This window comes from Paroedura picta, chromosome 5, assembly GCF_049243985.1.
Source record: "Paroedura picta isolate Pp20150507F chromosome 5, Ppicta_v3.0, whole genome shotgun sequence".
NCBI classification, from domain to species: domain Eukaryota; kingdom Metazoa; phylum Chordata; class Lepidosauria; order Squamata; family Gekkonidae; genus Paroedura; species Paroedura picta.
Genome location: NC_135373.1, coordinates 41,528,155 through 41,549,092, shown reverse-complemented (window position 1 = coordinate 41,549,092; position 20,938 = coordinate 41,528,155). Strand labels below are relative to the sequence as shown.

Below are 20,938 nucleotides of genomic sequence, written 5' to 3'. Positions count from 1 at the left end.
AAGTCAGTTCCCATATAGGGCAGTGAGTCATCCTTGTATCCTGAGAAACACACGCAAGTGTGAACCAGCCCAGCTATGCTGCTTCTGATTCATGAGAGCTTCTAGCCATCCTTTCATGGGCACACCTTCCCTTTTGCTGACAGGAAACAGATGGTGTTTGTGTCAAGTCTGTCAAAGGGGCAGATCAATATTCAATATTATATCTGCTTTGCTCACTCATGTCCCTCCTGATTTTCACTCCCGAGGATCTGAAATTGGAAGCTGGGGCAAGGGGAAATCCAGTAGGCAACAGAGGCAGAAAATATGCCCCTTGATGATACTTTCACTTCCTAAACAACCTAAACCTTGTGACATATAGAACGTGTGAAATGGTCTCATACCAAGTCATACATCTGAACTAAAGATGGTGACAGTCATTATCCCAGCCCCTAGACTGGAAATGTTGTATTTACTTCTATCATTCATATCCTTTTTCCCTCTTTGAAATTTTGGTGGTGTTCCTAAGAGGCCTAGAAGGTCTCCCACCTAGAAACTCACCAGACCTGGTGATGTCTTCTATTCAGGTCTACCCCCCCCCCCCAAGTCTTGACCTTTCCCCTCTGAGCCACAACTTATACTGTGAGAGACTTGGTTGATGCAGCAGATTTGGCCCACTGTTAAAATCAGGGTAAAAATTCTCTTTAGAAATGTCCAGTGGTTGATCTGATAATTCTGTTGCTTAAACCACTACCAGTTAGAAACACAAAACATAACCACAATGCCATTACTTTTGTAGTGGCTTCAGGTTAACAACTTGAAACAACTTAAACTTTTCACAGCTTAGATTTTTTTATTCCCCCCCCCCCCCAAGGGTGCATTTGATCAGCATGTTAGCTGTCCATTGAAGTGTACATGTGTTTTTGCTTCTTGTGATAAATCTGTATCCCATAACAGCCTACTGTCTTTCAAGGCAGCATATAATTAAAGCCGTCCTCAAATAAAAACAGAACAGCTTTTCAGTAACGTAGAATCATAAAGCATGAATGTGCAATTTAAGTAACTTGCATCTTTACTCTAAGTTATCTTTTTTTCCCCCCTATTGCTTGGCGCTGTCTCTGGATGTCACTTGATGTTTTCCCATGTCTGCCTTCACTCCCTGTTCTTTTCTGGGCTCAGTTTTAACCCTTGAATCCCTGTGTGGCTGACACCCACTGGGCCTTTGAAACTACCTCCTTCATGTGGCTCTGAGTGTGCCCTCAGTTGCACCTGCATAATTATGCTGTTGCCTTTGGGTTAGGTTCAGTAAACCAGAGCACAAAAAAGAGGCATTCTCAATGGCTCATTCCCCCCCCCCCCCTGAACATGGAACTCCCTGCCACTGTGGGCTCACCAACTCCAAGCCTCTGTAACTTTTGCAAACATTGTAAGATCTGAATGGTCTTTTCAGACTTGGAGGTTCTCAAAGGAGGACGGAGAAATGTGATGCAGAGAGTTTGTTCTGTAGATCTCCATCTCAAAGCCTAAATAAATGACGCACAGCCATTTTGCAAACACCACACATTAATCCCCGTCATGGATTCATTGCTTGACCCCCAATTGCAAGGACCTCCGTTCTGTCTTGCAGGCTAGGATCCAGCGTCCAGTTCACGTGCAGCGAAGGCTACGATTTGCAGGGCTCCAAAAGCATCACCTGTAAGAAGCTGAGTGACATGATAGCCGCCTGGAGCGACCAGAGGCCGGTGTGCAGAGGTGAGGCGAGGAGCGGCATGGTTCCCAGAGCTCCAGATCGGGCAGGAAATTAGTTTCAATTTCCACCTTCTTGGGGGTTCATTATAAGCAAGGGGAAGGGGAGGAAATTATGATGCTGTGTATCAGGCTCACCCCTTAGGGGTCCCTTTTCAGGACAGCATCCAATAACCTCCTTGCTGAGCACCTTGGTTGCCATTAATTCACTGACGCCTGTAGCCTACAAGGGAGCTGAACTTCATTTAATCACACCTCTTTGTTTATACAGCTGAGCTCATCTTTCTTTTCCCCCTGAAAATGGCACTCTCCTAAAGAGGTACAGCTAGGGGTGATGTCAATTCCTCTTGCAACTCTTCTCACGTGTATCAAAGGGGTCAAAGTCAAAACATCTGCCTTGGTCTGAGACACGTGCCACAGAAGGTTGCCAGGTCTCTTGCAGCTGCCGGTAGGGGATGAGGAGCACTTTTCAGGAAAGAGGAGTGGTAGAAACATGCTGACATCACCCAAAAGTGACATCAACACAGCAGGGAGCAAGGATTCCTATATGCCAGTACCTTTTTGCAAAACAAAAACAAAAACTCATAGAGTGTTGTTTGCCTTGCTGGGTTTTGGGCATTATGTCTTCTGTTTTCTCATTGGGTGATGTCAGAGCAATGCTATATCACATTTTTTTTCAGGCTTATTGCGGGTTTTTTTTTGGGGGGGGGGAGATTTTCCCCCTAAAGTGGGGGAAAGGTGACAAACCAGGGGCTCCCCCAGGCCCCAGCTGGAGACTGCATGCCACAGAGCAAAGAAACTGATAGTGGGGCTTGAAATGTGCTGGACAAATATATGTTTAATCCTGGGAAATATTCACCGAGAATAGATATGCTTTGTTGATTTCAAACAAAGAAGTGAAGAATTGCCAAAAGGTGTACCGGTGATTCAAACACATTTTCAGTATTTTCATCAGTGGCAACCATGAGCTGAAAGTAAAAAATAAAGTCCTCTTGTACAATAAAACAGTACATTTTTAGAAGTATTATTGAGTCGTTTCTTACTTACTCTATAGGGGCTCATGGGAATTGTAGTCCATGGACATCTGGAGGACCACAGGTTGACTACCCCTGCTGTAAGCCATGCCTTTGAAAGTCGAAGGTGTGAGGCCAGATGTGTGCAAACTTGCCTGTACACTAACCCTAGGAACTATTTCCAATATGTTGAGGACCATTGAATGTGGTGGGATCCCCAGGCTGTTCCGTCTCTGACTGCCTTTATCTTAAAGGGCTACTAACGCGGTATGTGTCGTCATGGCAGTATCCTTCTCATTGGCCCCCTGGAAGATGGTGCAAGATGAGGGGCCATAACAAAAATAGCCATGATGTCAATTCCATAGTGTTTATCACTGGAACAGAGACGTCTGCAGCTCAGGGCTTGAAAATTGCCCTCTAGGCTTTCAGGACAGCCGTGACTCTGCAGGAAAGCAAACAAAAAAATACGTTTGCTGCAAAGGAGTGTTATTGGGTAGCTTGCTTCTCTAGCTGCTGTGGCACTGATGGATTACCTTGAGGACCAAAGTGGCTCCCATACATTTTGTTTCTTGTGCTCTGTGCCATGGGTCTTAAAGCTATCCTTGCCAGTCCCCTGCTGTCCTGCTCCCATCTCCTTTTCTTGAAGTTCATTAGGCATACGGCCGGCCAGGCAGCTGGAATCCAGCTAATTCCTTGACTCTGGGGTGGAATGAATCAAATCAGTTTAAGAGGACATTTGGCATAAATGTGCAACTCCGTAAATTAAATTTATAGTGGCCTTTCATTTGAAATAAAGGAGGATGTGCCAGTGTGGTAACAATGCTATTAATCAACTTTATTAGTTCTCTTTAATTAGGAAAAAAAGAAGAAGCAAAACTAGGATTTACTTACATACCTTTATTTCTTCCTCTTAAAAAAATATCATATATATGCAATTGTGTCCTTCTGCAAGTCTTCACTCTGTGGGTACTGTTGAAGGTCCCTGACCCTAAGGAAGGACCAGTCCTGGCCCCAACCTGGTGGAATGAGCTCCCGGGAAAGCTGAGGGCCCTGACGGAGTTATCACAGTTCCACTGGGCCTGCAAAATGGAGCTCTTCCACCAGGTCCTGGGTTGAGGCCAGGGCCAAGATCAACATGGCCCCTCCTCAGAGTGGGCATTTATGTCTATGCACCCCACCCCTAGGTCAATCTGCTTGGGAGATTGAGGGTATTTGGCTGCCAATCTTGTAGGGTTTGTCGGGGGGGGGGGAGTTGAGTTTTGTTCCCTACTACTAAGTAGTAGAATCCAACAGCATTTCTCACGTTCTCATTGAGGTGGGAAACCTGTGTCTGGACAGTATTGCTGCAATGGAGACAGCTCTATGTAAAGAATCCTCTCTGGACAGAAAGATAGCCTATCTAGGAGGAGAGTTTTCTCCCTGTGAAACCAGCTTTCTGTATGGTAGAAATCATTTAGCGTGAAAGAGCTTTCCATCACGCAAGTCCCCATCTGCAGTCTGCAGTGGTATACCCTTGACATAGGTTGGCCAACCAAGTGACAAGTACACCGTTCATTGAATGATTCTCTGATTGAGGGAGGGTCCACTAGGTTTGGATCTCCCACTTCTTGTGCTGAAAGACAAGACTGCCCAGAGGTTTCTTGTCTGAACCATTTGTTCAGCATAAAGTTATATTTTTGTGACCAATAGAGCACATCTCTAGTTTTTTTCTAGGGAAGGGGCAGAAGTGATATCTTAAAGGTCATGGTGTCATGAGTCAGGAATGTTTGTTCCTGATGAGATAAGAATCCCTTTAGGAGCGGCTTCTGACCCGTTCAGCTTCTTCGGTATGACTTGTGCATCCATAATGATGTCAGACCCTGGGGAGGTGTATGATTTGTTGCCAAGTTGTGAACCTGTGCATCTCACTTGTGTTTAGAGATTTTGAAATTTATTTGAACACTACCCCTCCTTTCCAGGGTTCAGGAACCAGAAGTCACTTATGTTTCCCATTTATTCTTATCAGTGTTCAAGCTTGCGACAGACTCTGAATCTTGACATTCCTGGCTGTCAGGTGGGAATGCAACTTGTGCTGTACCACCATCCAGCACTGGCCAGAAGAGGGAGTTGCTGGAAGACCAGTAAGACCAGCAAATGAAACAGGACAAAGGATCTTTTTGCAATGATGCTCATAAGAATTCCCAGGCAACTGGTCTAAGCAGCCAGGTGGAATTTCTGACTGCTTCCCCTGCAGTAGGCCTTTTCCAAAGGCGTGCTGCCAAAAATGGTCTTGCACTACCTTTTTCACAGCAGATAACAATATATATAGGGCTCATCCTCACCCACCATATTGGGCCCCTTTTTATGTTTGTCTTGTGTGGTCAAGCTTGCCCCACGCAGTAGAGAAAGAAGGCTGGATTTGGGGCGGTTTGGCTGTCCTCGTGATTAGACCTGTCGGCCATGTTTGACATGGCCAGCCATGAGTTCTTAGCCTGCAATCTCTCTGGGGACTGCTCTCCTTTTTTCCAGAACCAGCCACAGAGGGTGGCAGTGGGGAAGGAATTGTTGCATCTCTATCAACTCCCTTGTGGGGTTGCTCAGGGAGTGGTTCTCACCCCCCCCCACATTGTTCAACATCTTTATGTGCCCTCTGGCCCAGCTGGTCTGGAGTTATGGGCTGGAATGTCATGAATATGTGGATGACACCCAGCTCTTTCTCCTGATGGACAGCCATATGGACTTTGCCCCCCCCCCCCAGATACTTTTGCCAGATGTTTGGAAGCCATAGCTGGATGGTTGGTGCAGAGTTGTCTACAACCCTCCAAGATAGAGGTCCTGTGGCTGGGTAGTAAGGCGGCAAATCAGGAAACATACCTTGGCTAGGATGCAACTCAACATCTTGCCCTCATCAAGAAACCTGGGGGTGATTCTAGATGCTTCCCTTTCTAGTTCAAAGGAGTAGCATGCATTATGTTTTCCCATCTGCACCAAGCTAAGCTACTAATGCCTTATCTGTTGTCAGATTGTTTTGCCACAGTCATCCATGCAATGCTCACCTTCAGATTAGATTTCTATAACTCACTTTATGCTGGCCTACCTTTGTCCCTGACCCGGAAATTGCAGCTGGTGCAAATTGCAGCTGCTAGGGTCCTCACAGGAACATCTTGTAAGGGCCATATCCAGCTTGTGCTGAGACAGCTGCATTGGTTACCAGTTGTGGCTTGGATCAGGTTCAGGGTTTTGGTGATAACCTTTAAGGCCATCTTTGGACTGGATCCCTCATATCTGCAGGATTGCCTATCTCCTTATGCCTCCCACAGGGCTTTGCACTCTGCAGGTATGAATCAGTTGGAGGTTTCCAGCCCAAGGGAGATTTGTCTGGCCTCAACCATGGCCAGGCCCTTTTTGGTCTTGACCCTGACCTGGTGGAATGAGTTCCTGGGAAAGCTGAGGGCCCAGACAGAATTGTCTCAGTTCCACAGGTCCTGTAAAATGGAGCTCTTCTGCCAGGTCTTTGGTTGGGGCCAGAGCAAGTAAAATCTGGGCCCTTCACTGGCTAGCCAGGACATCAGGCTTCCCTGTGGTAATCCCTGAGGCATTTTCATCAAAAAGGTCTGTCAAACCAGGAGGAGGTGGAAGTTTTTTGCCAACAAGGTGTGGGTTTTATACTGGGGATTTTATTATAGTTGTATGGGTATTTTATGTTGGGGAACTATTGTTATCTGCCACAAGCCGCTGTATGGGAGTGGTGGGATATAATTTGAAATAAACAAATAAATAAGGCAAAGGTGGATGGATGCTTCCAATGAACCAGTAAAGTTATAAGGGCACATGTTCAACTAGTATTTCTGACCACATTCCCACATTTTGCATCCGACCATCTCTCATTGGTCATAGCTGAAATAATGTGTGTAGGTATAGTCTCTACTCCTAAAGAGCTACAAATCATGTCTGTGAGGTTGTGTCTCAGCCAGGCAAAAGTTTTGTTTTGTTTTCTGTTTCATCACCAACTGCAGCAGTCACCCAACATACGTGATATTTTGGCTCCCACCTCCTCCCATTTTTAAGATTAGGTTGGACAGCTCTTGTCTCCAGAGACCGAAGCCACCCTTGTGACAGCTGAAGAGGGTTATGTGAGCTCATTTCCACCTCCACCTGGCTGTCCCCAACTCTCTGTTTTGTCATAGATCATAGTTCCTTGTTTCATTGGCTCCACCCTTCTGTGACATTTGTTGAAAACATCTGTGCTCTGCTTAAGTTCTCTCTTGCTCTGCCTCTTCCTGCCCCTCGACTCATTAGATTTCTACTTTATCCTGCTTCGTTTTTTGAGCGCTTCCTGGCATACGGATTTATCCGGCCCTTTTCCTTGTGGAGTCCGAAGTTTTAGAAAATTGTTGAGCTAGTTATCAGGTAACGTTAAACTCCTTACAATGTAGTCACATAACAATTTTAAAAATCAAATTTGGGTTGGATCCTGTTATCTGTTCCACTAATGGCAACACCTCTCTCTGGCCCATGAAGCCTTCTGCTGACATGAGAGGACTGGGAGGCGGGATCCAATATTGATGCAAAAATAAATTTCTTACCCTCTAGAACAGCCTTTTCCAACCTCTTTGATCTTGAAAGTACTGCTGAAATATTTTTCAGGATTCAAGGAAGAGGAAAGGGAAGGCGACTGTAAGCCGCTCTGAGACTCCTTTGGGTAGAGAAAAGCAGCATATAAGAACCAACTCTTCTTCTTCTTCTTCAAGCTGCCAGGAAGTGATGTCAGCTGGCCACGCCTGTCTTCCATGCCCTCCAGAAGTGAGAGGAGCCTTAGGAAGCAAAGGTTTAAATGGCTGGCTCTTCCCACCCCCACCAGGCCAATCATTGATCTCTTGGGGAGGGGGCGTGTCTACCTCTCCAAATAAGGGTAGATTTTTTTTTTAAGTTTTCTTTCCTCTGCTCTGAGCTGGAAACAGCAAGCACAGGGTAAAAGGGCTCTCCCCGGCCACCATATTGAAACCCCACACACACCATTGAGGGGCCTTCATGGAGCCATACGGGACCGTGCCTGGGAAATCCAGCTCTAGAAGCTTTGCATGATTCAGTTTTTCTTTTTTAAAGTACCACTTTGGCGTGTTGATCCTCTTCTTTTCCAGCTTCGGTTTGCTTGTTTCCTTTTCCGTTCGATATAGTGAAACCTTCAATGTGGTAAAACCTTTTCATCTTCAACCCTCTGCCTGTGCCCTTTCTCTACCTGTAAAGTCCAGATGTGGTTTGACCCGTCCTTAAGGCAGCATGTTCAACTTGTCTGGCCTACTTAGGCTGTGCCCTGCAAACCCTAATGTAGTCCGCCTCTCATAGATTGCAGCCAAATGCTGGACATCTCCTTCTGAGCTCCATTTTCCAACAAGAAGACTGTTGAGCTGCACGGCTTCTGTTGTTGCCTTCTTCCTGTTGGGACACAATTGTTCAAACTAGCTATTTGTTAGGAAAGGAGTGATGGTCCAGCTCTAAGCCTATAGCAGTCTGTTGAGCATCCTCATGTACATGAAATCCTGACCTGCAGGTGGGGTCTTAGGTGGGACGGCAAAAGCATATGAATTCCTTGGTCTCCAGCTGATAGTTACACTGCCTGATGGATCTCTTGGCATACAGCCACAGGGTTATATCCTGCAGAAAATTTCCATGGTGGAAGGACGCCAGTTCTGTGCCTGTATTTCTTTGTCCCCAACTGAAGGACCACCTGGAACTAATATTTTCCTCTAGACATGTTCCTTTCTTTTTTTTCCCCCTTTCCCCTGCTACAGCTAGAATGTGTGACATGTACCTCCGAGGCCCCAGTGGAGTGATCACATCTCCCAACTATCCAGTTCAGTACGATAACAATGCCTACTGTGTATGGGTGATAACAGCAGTCAACCCAGCCAAGGTAAGTCTCATGGATGCATGTCCCTGGAACCAGGTGTAGTCTGTTTTTGTAGGGGCCAGGCAGTGGGTGGCTCTTTGCAAAACTGGACCTGCAGATGCTATAGAGAGTCTTGTAAGGAACAGAAAGGGGGATCCATATTGGATCAGCAGACCCTGTTAGTTGGAAATTTATTTTGGAGTGAAACTTTGAGATGGATTGGGAGGTTTCTGCTCAGAGAAAACATACTGAGGATTGTTGAGGGAAGCCAAGAGAGTCAATGGCAAAATCCTTCAAAAGGTTTCCATTCATTGCAGGGGGAGGGGGAATTATACCTTTCTGGCACTACAATGATGCCACCTTCTTTCCCTGTTGCTTGCATATCAGCTAATGTGTTGCTCTTCTACACCAATTTCAAGCTTAAAGAAGACATCTCTTGCCTTCCCCCTACACCTGGAATGGTTTTTCTCTACGCTCCAGTCAATTAAACAAGCAAAACAATCTTCCTCCATCTTCCAGTCTCTATTGCTTCAACCATGTTATTTTAAATATATGTGAGCAATACCTTCTGAAGTCTCAGATAGAGATATCACTAAACAAGATTTCAAGGAAGTTGCCGGGCCGGGGGAACACTCCAGAATTTCTGTAGTCCTTGAGCCTCCCTATTACGGATAGATGGAATAATTTATGTTTAAGAGTTTAGAAAATGCACTATAAATTATGCACAGCAATCAAAGTTTGTCTGGCAGGCTCCAGAATTCTGCTTCTCTAGATGCAGAACTTTGTTCAAACAGACCTCAGAGTCCTGACTGTATTGCCCCCATATTTATTTTTAGACCATTCATCGTATTATTGGTGCAGAAATAGGTGATTGGTGAGTGAAATCAGTAATTGTTGGATCAGATTTGGCAGAGGATTGATGGGAAGTAGCTTTCCTGGTCTGTAGAAGCCAAAAGGGCCCATCCTTATTGGTGCAGACATGCTCTGGAAACAGCAACAAAGCAGTTGAGATTAGGGGTGTTTCTGGCACACCTGAGTGGATGTTGAAGACTGGATGCTGAAATGGATGTTGAAGAGGGCGATGCTTTCCTATCCATTTGATTTCCTCTGTAAGGCGAATCGTGCCATTGGCAGCCATATATATTGTACGGCTGGTACTGAGCTGCCCAGCTTCAGACGCTGGATAGAACACTGAATGTTTGAAGACCATGGTTCAGTGGTGGAACATCTCCTTGGAATGCAGAGGCCCTTAGTTCAATGCCCAGCATCTCTAGTTGGGAAAAAATCGAGGACCAGGTCCTGTGAAATCCCTCTGCTTGAGCCCCACTGCCAGGCATTACTGACCTTGGTAGGCCAGTGGTCTGTTTCAGTATGCGAGAGCTTCATATCATGTATGTACATTAAAATATTCCTCTCATTTAAAACGAACAGGCAAATGTACTGCTGCCGCCTCCCCCCATCCCTGTCTAACTCCAGGGGAGCAACTACAGAAAGAAAGGCTTCTCCATCTCCAATTCCTGGAATGATCACTTCAGTTTTTCCAGGCTTGTGTTTGGCAGAGTGTTTGGGCCTTGTTGGCATTGTTTGGATAGCTGCTTCCCTGCAGGGAGCACCAAGGGACCCAGCTGGGTCTTTTGCTAGGTCCCCTTTGCTGTTGCAATGCCTGGTGACAGCACGGGAGCCATTGTCTAGATCAGGGGGAGTCAACCTGTGGTCCTCCAGTTGTCCATGGACTACAATTCCCATGAGCCCCTGCCAGCAACCGCTGGACATCTGGAGGACCACAGGTTAACTACGCCTGGTCTAGATGTTTGCCAGGCACCCCCTCCTGACCAGCACCGCTGCCGTTGAACGAGATGATTGCCGAAAAACTGCATTGATGGATTCCGGGCAAGCACAGCTGTGCCCATTTGTTACTGCTCAGCTTGTTGCTGTTAATGCGAGAAGTTGTTCGGCGACTGCAGCCCGATGTCTTCCCCGATGTTTAAATGGCTGAGAATGTTCCTTGGGTTCCCTTGGGCTTCTTGTCTTCCCAGACGGATGGGAAGAGGAGGAAGAGAGCGAGAGAGAAACAAGTGGAAAACAAATCAATTCCTTTTAGCATTTGTCTGCTCTCACTGGAATCTGCCGAGATTGCAGAAACGGATTGCTACAAGATATTACGGTGTGCTCAGAAATGGGATTGTGGGGAGGGAGGAGGGGGAGCCGAACATGGGCAGGTGAGAATCCTGAATCCCGACTCCGGGAGGGTGAATTAGTCAACAGCAATTTGGTCTTATTTGTTCCTCAGCATCCCGCATAGTGGCCTAGCACATCTGCTTGTTGGGTTGCTGAACCCCCTGTTTTTCTCTTGTTGTTATTGTTGTTAATGTTGTGGTTAAATATTGTCCAGTCACAACTGACTTGTGGTAACTCCCCACGGGGTTTTCAAGACAAGGGATGAGCAGGGGTGACTTGCCTTGTCTTCCTCTACCCAGGAACTCCCATCTTCCTTGGTGGTTTCCCATCCAAATGCAAATCGCGACCAGCCCTGCTTAGCTTCTGAGGTCCGGCAAGCTCGGGCTAGTCTCAGCTATTCTGTCTGCTCCCTCTTTGTTGGCGCGCCCTCATTTTTACATGGACATGACAAACACAGTGGGAGTTCTGACACGACAGATGTGTCAAATGCGATACATTTGTTGGATTTTAAGGTATCAGGACACATTTGTTGTTTCGGATGCAAAAGGGGAACACACTTATTCCACCGGGATTTCCCCTTTTAGTCAAGCACTCAGCCCTCCAATAGGGGCAGCAGGAGGGTACAAAAGAATTTCTCACTTGGCCTGATGTGACTTGAATGCGGATGCTTTGGCTGGGTTCTTTTAATCTGAGGCAGAAATTGCAGATGTCAAACACTTGCAATTTAGGGATGAAATGTGAATGGGAAAATAGACGCCGGTACTGAGACCTGTGTTTCCGGGCTTGAGGATTAGCACTTGGTTGAACTTGCGGCTCACTAGGACCCATTATGCATGGCGGCAGCTACTCCGTGCTGCTGCCGTGCCGTTGAAGCGGGGCAAAAAGCCACACCCTCCCCTGTGTACACACGGGGGTGGAGTTCCGCCAGCTGTCCCGGCACAATGGCCCCACGCACGAAACTGGAAGCATAGCTAAGCAGCGGTAGAAGCTGGGGAGGGGGGAGTGGGGGCAGGGGCCCCCACTGCAGGATTTTGGGGAGCAGCATGCTGCTCTCCCACCATGGTGGGGGCACGGAGCTGGCAGAGGCGACAGGCGTCCTTGCAGGGACACTGTAGGTTGGGGAGGAGCCAGGCCAGAAGCCCGGCTCCTCCGATTATGCATGGGGCTCGGGTGGCCTGGCCCTCGCCTGTGCCCTCGGGAGTCCTGGGACTCTGGAAGAAGTCACGTTTCATTAACACGGGTCTTCCAAGGGCTTGGGCCAGGACACACCCACGCTTGTAGCAGCAGCGTGCATTATCCGGGATTTTCCCCAATGCCCTGCTGCCGCCAGCGCAGGCGTTCTGGCCCGTGCATGATGGTTCTTCCTGAAGAAGTTTGTCCTTGCTGTGCTGAAGGTTTTGAGTGGCTGATGTTAAGTGAGGGGTTGTAAACTAAGGGATAGCTAAGCACCCCAAGCTATCCTGCGCATTTCGGAAATGGGGGTTAAAGGAAAACGTTTTGCAGCTCAGCTTTTCTTATTTCTACCCCATGCCCTCCTCAAGGACTCAATAATTAGCCATGTAGCAGTTGACACCAGTTACAAAGGAGATATTGTGAACAACTGGAAAAGCGTAAGACAAATGTGCAAATTAGTAAGAGTAGCCAAACACGTTTTCGAAATCGATTCAGGAGGGTAGCCGTGATGGTCTAAACTAGACCTTTAAGACCAACAGTTTAATTCTGAGTGTCGGGTTTTGTGCTTATACTCAGAATTAAACTTTGTTGCTCTTAAAACTGCCTCTGGACTCAAACTTTGTTCTACAGGTTTTCAAAAAAAGGATTCAAGTAGAGAAGAACTTGGGCTCCTTGAAGATTAAAGAACCCCCCACCCCCAAGAACTTAGTCATCATAATTCCAGCTTCCCTAGTGGGAGTTGCACCTGCTGGCCACTTGACCTGGGAGAATGAGGCGAGCTAAAGAACCAAGTGGGGGGAAATCTGAATGGAGAAGGATCATAACTGTAAGAGGTTCTAGGTTTACCCTTGCAGCATTCCCACTGAAAAGATTCTGGGGTAGCTGAACTGAGGAGAAATCCTCTCTGCCTCTGCACAGCTGGAGAACCACAGCTACGAGTGGGCTGGTCTGTTCTTTGCATGACAAAACTTCTCATCTTCATAGATTTCTAGAGTTTGTGGCCCTACCTGATTCTGGTACTCAGGGAATTTCAGAATATCTGTGGCCAATAAAGGCCGGTGTTTAGGGTGTGGTGTCTAGAGAGAACACCTGACTGGATTCAGTTGGATGTGGCATCTCTGAAATGGTCAGAGATAAGTTCACTGGTAGGTCTATATTTCAACATGGGATGTATTGCTGAGTGTGTATTGGAGAGGGGTGTGTGTCCAGTGGCTGTACTCCACTTGACAGCTGGAGCTGTTTGTGCTGGTCTCGTTAAGCATTGTCCTACCTAGAATTACATTTAGCCCTCTTTCCCTGTGCCCAGCAACCTCTGGGGAAGAAGAACAAGCCTTCCTCCCCCTTCCCGGCTTCCACAACCAGGCTTACTGCTTCTAACTGTGCATGTCCGTGTTGATGCTGCCTCCACATTGCCTGCTCCAGTCAACAAGGACCTCTTAGGCTCTTTTCCCTGCATTGCCCTTCCTTTTTTGTAGCTGAACATGGGGCAGGAGAAGATCTTCCTGTTTCTCAAGAAGTTAGAAAACTGTTGGTTTCTAGTAGGGTAGTTTGAAGACTCCATCATAGTATGGGATCTTGATCATTGGTATTTATCAGATGGCAGCCGGTGACCACGGGTAGGCTTACCATTCCTCCAGTCAGGAAGAGACTCCTCCATCCCAAAGTTATAGCATGGAGCTCTAGGAATCACTGGTAACTCTTTGGTTTTATCACACAGTTCCCATTTATTCCTACCTGCTTCCACTTCTAGGTCTTCTTCAGTTACATCATGCTTTTAGCGCCACCCATCCCTCCAGCCAGTTGCCAGATTGGCCTAGCAATCTAGCATGAGTGATCTGGGTCAGCAAATGCAGGACCAGCCCAGGATTTAGAGTTGTGTTATGTATATTTTTCCTTGAGAGCCAGTTTGGTTTAGTGGTTAGGAGTGCAGACTTCTAATCTGGCGAGCTGGGTTCGATTCTGCACTCCCCCACATGCAGCCAGCTGGGTGACCTTGGGCTCTCCACAGCACTGATAAAACTATTCTGACCGGGCAGTGATATCAGGGCTCTCTCAGCCTCACCCACCCCACAGGGTGCCTGTTGTGGGGAGAGGAAAGGGAAAGGGATTGTAAGCCGCTTTGAGACTCCTTCCGGTAGAGAAAAGCAGCATATAAGAACCAACTCTTCTTCTTCTTGTTGTTTAAATTATTTGGTTGTTATTCTGCTTAGAGTTCCTTTTGGGGAGAAAAGCAGAACAGAAAAAGTAAATAAACGTTCATGATCGAATCTTTGTGGTTGCTGTTCTTTCTTTGGTGAAGTAGATCATACCTGACAAGGTTAGAATTTTGGTACACTTGCACACCAATAGAGCCTGTCAATGAGACAGTTTTATTAGTTTGCATTTTTTTCCCTTTGAAATTTGGGATCCAGCCTTTTAGCTATGTGAATTTTTACACAGTTCAGCTTGACAAGTTCGTTTCCCTAAATATTTTCCTACCTTGCATAGTTTAGACAACTGGCCTAAACAGAGGAGGGAAAGACACACATACACGCACTCACACATTTGTGATATATCCATGCGTACTCACCAGGAAATGATCCATTCCTCCCCCAGATGACCAGTGGAATGACTTCTGTAAACCTGCCATGGCCCATCTCACTTAATCTGGCAGATCTCATTAAATGCTTTGCCTTTGTGGTCTGTTTTCTATGACTTTTAAAGGCAGAATGCTATTCATTTATCTATATTTGCCAGAAGGTCTCTTGTCCTTTAATGACTCATTAAATAATTTCAATCTTTAACTAAAAATAAAAATAAATCCAGGTCAAGGGGTGGGTGGTGGGAGGGAAGAATGAAAGAATATATAAATCTCGTCCTCTGGAAGCTTGTTCATATGCAACAAGGTTACAGTCTACAGTGTACTAAAATATAATTAGCTGTTTAATTAGGGTCAGACTCGTTAAAATGCAGTTTACTTGAATGACTGCTTTAACTAATGATGTGTGCCACTTAACAACCCTTTGTTCTTTGGATTAATTACATTATTTTATCATTACATGGTTTTTTAACAATATTTTTAGCACAGGTGGATACATAGTTGTAGTAAGGACATCAGACTTTATACTTCTCGAGTGGAAACAGCATTAAGATACAGGCCACAGCCGTGTTTGAACAAGATTTTATTTTGAGATAGATGCTTAGACTTTCCTCTCCCCCCCTTTCCCCAGCTTATGAATAAATATTAACTCCTTTATCTTCATTTAGGAAGCAGTCTTTCGTTTGGTGACGGAGGTTAAATAACTAGCGTTGCTTATTAAATGTGCAACATGTTTTGTGTTTGCTAGCTTTAATTAACAGATCATTATTTGTGCTGTGCCAATGCTTTTTGTGTGTTTCGATTGTGGTGCTGACGCAAAATCTTTTTGGTCAAAAATAAAGGCAGCTTGTTGAAAACATTGGAAAGGGTTTTGTTGTTGCTGTTTGTTTGTTTTTGAGGCTGCTTTGATGGGACTGTCTCCTCATGGATGTCCACCCAGACTCCCACCTGGATACATTTGCCAGTTATTTGGAAGCTGTTGCTGGATGGTTAGAGCAGAGCCATCTGAATCTCAAGCCTCCAAGATGAAGGTCCTGTAGCTGAGCAGGAAAGGTGCAGGACAGGAAGCACAACTTAGCATCTCACCCGCAGCAAGGAATTTGGGCGTGATCCTGGACACCTCCCTTATGATGGAGACGCACATCATAGTGTGCAGGAGTAGTGTGCACACCGTTTTATCATCTTCATCAAGTGCAGCTATTAGTGCCCTACCTGCCCCCAGACTGTCTGGTCACAGTGATCCATGTGGCGGTCACCTCTAGACTGGACTTCTGTAACTCACGTTACACTGGCCTAGCCTTGTCCTTGACCCGGGAACTCCAGCTGGTGCAGAATGCAGCTGCTAGGGTCCTCATTGATTCACCTTGGAGGACACCTATCCAGCCAATGCTGAGGCTGCTGCACTGATTACCAGTTTGGGCCCGGATCAAGTTCAAGGTCTTAGTTCTGACCACTAAGACCGGTCACGATTTGGGCCCAGGAACCACTTGTGTGCTTATGCAGGACAGGGAACTCAGAAAGTTTATTATTTGTTTTATGTATTTATTTATTATATATTTATATGCTGCCCTCCCTTGCAGCTCAGGGCAGTTTATGTAGAACACAAAGCACAGTATAATTTCATAGAACACAGTATAATTCAATAACTTGAATTAAATGCAATAGTAACAGTAGTTTCAATACCAGTTCTAATAACTTCCACATAACAACTCCAACACTACGATGACAGTAATCTGATAACTATGGTCCCACAGATTGGTTGGGTCCCATTCATAGGGAGTGATTTCTGTGGGTCCAGTAGATGTTGTTGGTTTGGTTGACCTCAACCAAATTCCTGGCAGAAGAGCTCTGTATTGCAGGCTCCACAGAACTTTGATAGCTCCAGCAGGGCCCTGATCTCTTCAGGGATCTCATTACACCAGATGGGGGCCAGGATGCTGAAAACTCTGACCCTAGTTGAGGTCAGATATGTTTCTTTAGGGCCAGGGATCACCAGCCAGTTGGAAGTGGCAGAGTATAGGATAGGGCTCAAGGATAGGGCTCACTGGGAGGTATAGACAGCAAGGTGGTCCCTTGGGTACACTGGGCCCAGACCACATATGGCCTTACAGGTGATTATCAAGACCTTAAGTCTGAAAGTTCCACTCTTCAAGGTTCACAAATTATTGGATGCATGCCAGCGTAACTTTTAGTCTCCAAGGCCAGTGAAATGTGTTAATGTAGTGCAATCTTTGGCAATCAAAACTGTTGTCATTGTCCTCTTTTTTTTTTTTTGCTTTGGTATTAGTTGCAAATTCTTGTCTTTTCTTGATGTGATCTTTGATTAATCCCAGTTATCCACCTCTGCTCACCCTCGGGATGGCCTGATTTGGGGGCTACCTCAAGACATCTGGTACCCGGAGGGCATCATCTCCTCCTACCAATGACGTTGATGCTCAATCCACCAGCAAAGTCTTTTGGGCCAAGCTTCATTGGAATGAATCCAAAGCGGTGGCCATATTAAGCCTGTTGCAGGGGGCTAGCAATAATTTAAAGATGACCAAAATATTATTCCAGTTTAAGCTTGCATGGACTACAACTCATCTCAAAAGAGTCATCTGTTGCAGTAGACTGTAGCCTTATTCTGGGGAAACATCTTTAATTAATATATTTATTCTATTTCATAGCTGCCACTCCCGGACCTGCCAGCTCAAGGCGGCTTACAAGATTAATTAAAACAGTAATTAATCTTCAAGGTGCCACTAGGTTCCTTTTATCAAAATGAGTTTCTTAATTGATTTGAGTCACACTGCCTCCTGTGACTTGGTAGTCCAAAACCACAGTTTCATTTACTTCCAACTACTGTGGTCTTTCATCCATCCACAATGGAAAGATGCAGAGATCACCTTGAATCGACTTGTTCAGATGATGCTTCTGCTGACCGCATTAGGTAAAGCAGCCACTTCATCTTTTGCAATGGCAAGAAGATATCAAGCTGGGGGTTTGCTCCATGACCATCCAGAATGGACTGGCTCCTTAACTTCCAGGAAATGTCCCAGTCTGGGCCAAGGGGCCTCTTCAGCTTTTGCATTCCAGCAGAGAATGTTGACCCAGGCTGTGACAATGGGTTGTAGGCTCAGCTACTGGCCACTCTCTGCTGCAGTCAATTCAGGCCAAGGTGACCCTGCCCACACTGCTACAGGGGCTGTTTTGCTCGCCCTGTGGTGGGTGTTGAATGATAGAGTGGAGGCCAATATAGCCGACAGAGGTGGATCATGTTGTTTGTGTATATTTAGGGGAAATGAATCAAGTCGTCTTCCTGAGCAGCGGCTGCAGTTAATTGCTTCTGTAGCGCTGAACGGTCCTTTAGAATTCATGCCGAGTGTATCCATTTTCACAACAACTTTGTAAGATAGAACAGGGCAAGAGCTTGGCTCATTCCATGCCATCCAGATACTCAATTAGGACCAGACATTTTCAGGGGTGTGTTACCTCTGGCTCAGCACTCCGTAGTCGTGTTTGTTCCTTTCTGCCCAGTTCTCCCATTAGCCCACCTGACATTTCAGGCTTCGTCACTTTTATGCTAACTCTGCATGTCTTCGCTAGGTCATCAAACTCACCTTTGAAGAATTTGATTTGGAAAGAGGATACGACACACTCACAGTGGGGGACGGAGGGCAAGTTGGCGACCAGAAGAGCGTGCTTTACGTGTAAGTAGGTCATGCTTTAGATGCCGGTGCATGCGGGTCGTACTGTATGCGTATATCGTATTCCCTGCACGGAGTTTGGATGTCTTGGCAGCATGTGTCCTCTCACTTCCTTACAGTGAATAATTTGTTGGCACGAAAGACGGACTGGATGTTATTTAAATAGCCATTCCTTTGAGAGAGAGGTACTAAGATCAGAGACTTGAGGTATATGATAAATCGTAGCCAGCCAAGATGCAAGAACTCATTCCCTTCCGTGGGGTATTCTTCAGGGCCTGATCAAAAAGTATAAATAATTGGCTTTGGAGGCAGAGCAGCCCCTTCCTCCTGCCTTGGCAGCCTGGCACCCCTGGTCCTTCTGAAGTTCTGAGCAGTGGCCCTTCACCGGGGATTCCCAAACTGGCTGGTTCTATGCAGCCAGTTTGCTGTCTGTTATATCAGGCACCAACTTGTGCCACGAACGCAATGTGGTGCTTGCTTGTTGGAAATATACATTGCACTGCCCCTAAGATTAGGAGAGTTTGCAAGGAGTTGGGAAGGGGTGACCACCAGGAAGTGCTGCTGTACAGAGAAAAACAAGGGCACTTTGCTCTTGTTTTATTTGTGTGCAAAATGTCTGTGCCTCCTCTTCTCCTCCTTCTGTCTCCCACATGGCTCGAATAAAGTCTTACTTGGATGAGGAGGAGGAAAAACTCTTGCCCTTGCTTTCCCACACACACTACACAGGATTCTTGCTTCTTATAATTGATGCCAAATGTGTATGAACTAGCAGCCTTCTGTGCAAGGCTAAATCGTGGCTCGGAATCCACAGGAAAGTGGTCCTGAAAATAATTATAGCTTAAGGGGAATAATTATAGCTTAAGATACTTTGAGGAACGACATGGTCATGCTCAGTGATGGCTTTCCTTCTTTTGACCAAGATCTGGCAGCACAGGAGACCTCAACCTTCAGCAGGTAGACATCTCAGCAGTAGGGAGACTCTTGAACATACTCAGAAGCACCTGTTGCCAGCAGGAAACCCCGGAATATCATTTGCGGTTCTTCCCAGCTCAGTCTTTTGAGCCAGGAACAATCAAAGGCAAACTGGTTGTTGGTAGTAAATCCCTTAAGGCTAAGGCTGCTGCAGGTGTGCGAATTCATCCCCCTCCTCTACTTTTGTGTAGGTAACTTTGGAAAACCAAAGGTCTGGTGCTTAGTAGAACCGGGACCAAACTCCTGAGTTTACCATTTTTAACCCACCTGGTCCCATTATAAGATTTTGCACCATCACTAATGGAAATGAAAGAAATGCAGAGTTTGGGAATGGATTGCCAGTTGTTGTTGTTGGGCATATATGCATAAAGAGAGAAGAATTGCACATACCAGGTCAATCTAAATGTTGCCAGTGGTGGATGCATTTGGAGGGTAAAGGTATATTTGCAGTTTGAGAAAGGAAGGGTAAAGACAAACTCATGGCAGGAAGGGGAAGAAACAAAGTGTCCATGTCGGGGGGGGGGGGTGTGGGGAAGGTGACCAGATGCTGCTCTGTATCCTTATGGCCTTGTGTCAGGGGAAAACGTTTTGCAGGAGAGGCGGATTTCAAGGAAGCCTCAGGGCAGCATTCTTCAGGCATTATGGGCATGGCTGAGAACCATTGATTAGTCAGGTTGCGAAGCTGCCACTTGGCCTGGTTCTTCGATCTATTGTGCTAGGAAATACTAGAGATACTCCCAAAAGTTTCTCTGATAAACATTCTCCTTGAAACAATCAGCTTTGCTCCATCTAGATGTCGTCACAGGCCAGAATGGGCATGGATAAGCAGTTTGCTTTTTAAAATGCAATCAATACTCTGTAGTTACAGCACACATTGGATTCTAGCAATACAGAACTCCTTGTGCATATCGTATGTAACCACAATGCTGGTATTCAAAAGCAGGGACGAGCACAAACAAGGAAAATGTGGCTCTGCTTGTGGTATGCCCAGTTTGTGAACTATGAACTGTCATGAGCTTTTAGGTGCCAAACAAACTCCTTGGTTTTGTGAGATTCTTGATGTGGTAAAACACTCCCACAGCATGCTAGAGACACCAAGCTCATAAGGGATCTCCAGCCGACTCTCCGTGACTTGCCTTCCAAGTTGGTACAGGGTTGGATGTACAGGGTTGAGTTGTGCCCCCCCCCCCCGAAAATAGGAGCCCCAAGGAAGGTGCTTTCTGGGTGAAGGTTCAGAAGTCTATAGAATGGACCCTGTGCAAATTGTGATGTTGCGTGATTTGGCATATCACGAAGTGGCCATTTAAACTTTAAAGGGAAAGAGAAAGGTCTTTCCTGGGATCTGAGGAGGGGAATTTGAGGTAGACGCACCAAATTTGCAGCATAGCTGCAGGAGCCTCTCTTCAAAAGAGCCCCCAAGTTGCAAAAAGATTGAGCCAGGGGGTCCAATTCTAGGGGCACCCTCATCTGATCTCCATAACTTCCTTTGTTGAAGAAAAAACAGAGTCTCTGGTCTGCTCTCATCATCATAAGAAATAATGGAAGAATAACTGGACCCCCTGGCCCAATCTTTTTGCAGCTTGGAGGTTCTTTTGAGGAGAGGCTCCTGCAGCCATGTGATGAGTTTAATGCCTCTACCTCAATGCCCCCTCTCAGAGCCCAGAAGAGACAGAAAGGGAAAAATCCCCATAGACTTGAATGGCGTCCATTTGACTGAATCTGAATCAGTTCAGCAGAATCAATACAC

General features: G+C 46.2%; 1 protein-coding gene across 2 annotated transcripts in view; it reads left to right on the top strand.

Annotated features, from left to right (window-relative positions):
* CSMD2 (CUB and Sushi multiple domains 2) overlaps positions 1–20,938 on the top strand; it is a 644,506-nt gene that overhangs the window by 359,593 nt on the left and 263,975 nt on the right. For both annotated transcript variants that reach the window (XM_077337490.1, XM_077337489.1), the window contains 3 exons: positions 1,604–1,728; positions 8,507–8,628; positions 18,119–18,222. In XM_077337490.1, the coding sequence (XP_077193605.1) occupies positions 1,604–1,728; positions 8,507–8,628; positions 18,119–18,222 (351 nt within the window). The remainder of the gene's footprint in view (positions 1–1,603; positions 1,729–8,506; positions 8,629–18,118; positions 18,223–20,938) is intronic.